Below are 2500 nucleotides of genomic sequence, written 5' to 3'. Positions count from 1 at the left end.
ACAAGAGCGCCCTCAGGTCTCATGGAAACCTCAAGTCCAGTAACTGCGTCATCGACAGTCGTTGGGTCCTCAAGATAACGGATTTTGGCGCCGTGACGTCATGTGCTGACGAACACGATGACATGAGTCACCAGGCTTTGTGCAATGGTGAGTGTAGATGGCTCTGTGTGGAGGGGAGGGGAGGGGAGGGGTATGTCTGTGAGTGCGTGTGACTTGTTTACATGGGTAATTGAAGATATGACACGCAGATTTTCAAATTCAAATTCAGTTCAAAATGCTTTATTGTCTGCTTCAACCAAAACAGAAAATTCTCAGATTTATGTTTTCATGCTGACCCTTTCCAATGTTTTAATACTGACCTTTTTTATTCTATGTTTAAATACTGACCCTTTTTCTGTTTCATTGCTTTTTTCTATGTTTTAACGATGACACTTTTTGTTTTAATCTTGCCTTTTTTTCCATGTTTTAATATTAACCCTTTTTCTGCTTTGACGCTGACCGTTTTTCTGTTTTAATGCTGACACTTTTTTTTCTGTTTTAACAATGACCTTTTTTTCTCAATTTTAATGCTAACCCATTTTCCATCTCTTATTGCGTATGGTTTTTCTGTTTTCTGTTTTTCCTTTCTTTTTTTTTCTATCTTCTAATGCCGATCCTTTTTTCTGTTTTAATGCTGACCTTTGTGTGTTTCTATATTCTTATTTGTTTTATTTTATTTTATTTTTAGCGTTGCTGTGGTCGGCGCCAGAGTTGCTGCGCCTGGCGGTGAGGCCTCGCAAGGGATCCCAGAAAGGAGACGTGTTCAGCTTCGCCATAGTTCTGCAGGAGATCCTCTTCCGTGTGGGACCCTACGGCCACGACTGCACCTCCCCTGAAGGTGCCTCTCTTCTGCTCTTCCTTCCTCTCTCATCTTCTTCTTCTTCTTCTTCTTCTTCTTCGTCGTCGTCGTCGTCGTCGTCGTCGTCGTCATCGTCTTCTCTTTCTCTCTGTCTCTCTGTCTCTGTCTCTCTCTCTGTCTGTCTGTCTCACTGTTTCTCTCTGTCTCTCTCCGTCTCTGTCTCTGTCTGTCTGTCTGTCTCACTGTTTCTCTCTCTCTGTGTCTCTGTCTGTCTGTCTCACTGTTTCTCTCTGTCTCTGTCTCTCTCCGTGTCTCTCTCTGTCTGTCTGTCTGTCTGTCTCTCTCTCTGTCTCTCTCTCTCCTCTCTCTCTCTCCCTCCCCCTCTCTCTCTCTCTCTCTCTCTCTCCCTCTCTCTCTCTCCTGTTCCCAATGTTTCGTTTCACATCATTATGGGTTGTTTTTTCGTGTGTGTTTTTTCTTCTCACCTTTACTCTTTCCTTCCCCACTCTCCCGTCAAATTCCACTCACCCCATTCCATTCTTTTTCTTGTTCTTCTCCTCCTTCTATTCTCTTTCTCTCTTTCTTTATAAGAAATATTCTGTTCCTTTCTCTAAGCTTCTCCTCTCTCCATTTTTTCTCTTTTCTGCTCTTGTCTTGTTGTTTTATTCTAGTTGGCGTACAATAAGTTTTCTATTTTTCTTTTTTTTTTTTATCTCTCTCTCTCTCTCTCTCTCTCTCTCTCTCTCTCTCTCTCTCTCTCTCACTCTCTTATTTCTAGTTAGATTGTAAGTTGGTTAGTTAGCTAGCTAGCTAGTTAGTTCGTTAGTTACTTACTTAGTCAGTCAGTTAATTATCTATTCATTTATCTGTTCATTAATTTATCCATGTATTCATTTTTGCTGCTGCAGCTGTTACCTGTTGCTTATTCACACTTCCTTCACACACACACAGAGATCGTGGAGAGCGTGAAGAAGGGAGGTACAGTCCCCTTCAGACCGCATGTCCCACCGGACCCCGATGTCCCTGCCAAGGCCTTGACCTTGATGACGTCATGCTGGGATGAGGCACCCGAGCAACGACCAGAATTCAGCGTCATCCGGAAACGTCTGTTTGAGCTCAATGGCGGCAAGTGAGTTCTCTTTTAGCGGAGGCCTCAGTTCTCAGTTTATACACTGTATGAGTGCAATGGCGCATACTTATTGGCTTCTGTAAATACTCTTTCTTCTACTGAGGAGGAAGGTACCAGAATGGTTAAGAAGCTCATCTGGCAATAGTGTGTCCATGGGTGGCTGGGTTTCAATCCTCGACCTCGCCCTTTCTCTCAAGTTTGCTGGATGAGCCGATAAACCGAGGTCCCGTGTGCAGCATGCACTTGGCGCGCTGAGAAAGAATCCATGGCAGTAAAGGGTTGTCCTCTGGCAAAATTGTGTAGACGAAATCCTCTCTGACAGGTAACCTACACAAATATATGTGCAGGCACTCAGGGCCTCACTCAGCGCGTTGGGTCATGCTGCTGGTCAGGCACCTGCCTAGTACGTGTGGTGTAAGGTATACAGATTTGTCCGAGCGGGAATCGAACCCAAACCCTCACGGACACTGTATTGGCAGATGAGCGTCTTAACCATTCTGCCACCTTCCTCTCACGTCAAATATTGAGGCAGA

At 44.4% G+C, this 2500-nt stretch overlaps 1 protein-coding gene across 1 annotated transcript in view; it reads left to right on the top strand.

Moving 5' to 3' along the window:
• The window catches only part of LOC143288096 (atrial natriuretic peptide receptor 1-like), a 41547-nt gene that overhangs the window by 20972 nt on the left and 18075 nt on the right, over window positions 1-2500 (top strand). Inside the window, 3 exon segments of the mRNA XM_076596381.1 lie at window positions 1-147; window positions 728-877; window positions 1790-1967. The exon segment at window positions 1-147 is cut by the window's left edge and continues 16 nt beyond it. Coding sequence (XP_076452496.1) covers window positions 1-147; window positions 728-877; window positions 1790-1967 — 475 coding nt within the window.

Source organism: Babylonia areolata, chromosome 12, assembly GCF_041734735.1.
Source record: "Babylonia areolata isolate BAREFJ2019XMU chromosome 12, ASM4173473v1, whole genome shotgun sequence".
Lineage (NCBI taxonomy): Eukaryota > Metazoa > Mollusca > Gastropoda > Neogastropoda > Buccinidae > Babylonia > Babylonia areolata.
The sequence above is the reverse complement of the archived record's forward strand: the minus strand, read 5'-3'. Positions and strand labels throughout refer to the sequence as shown.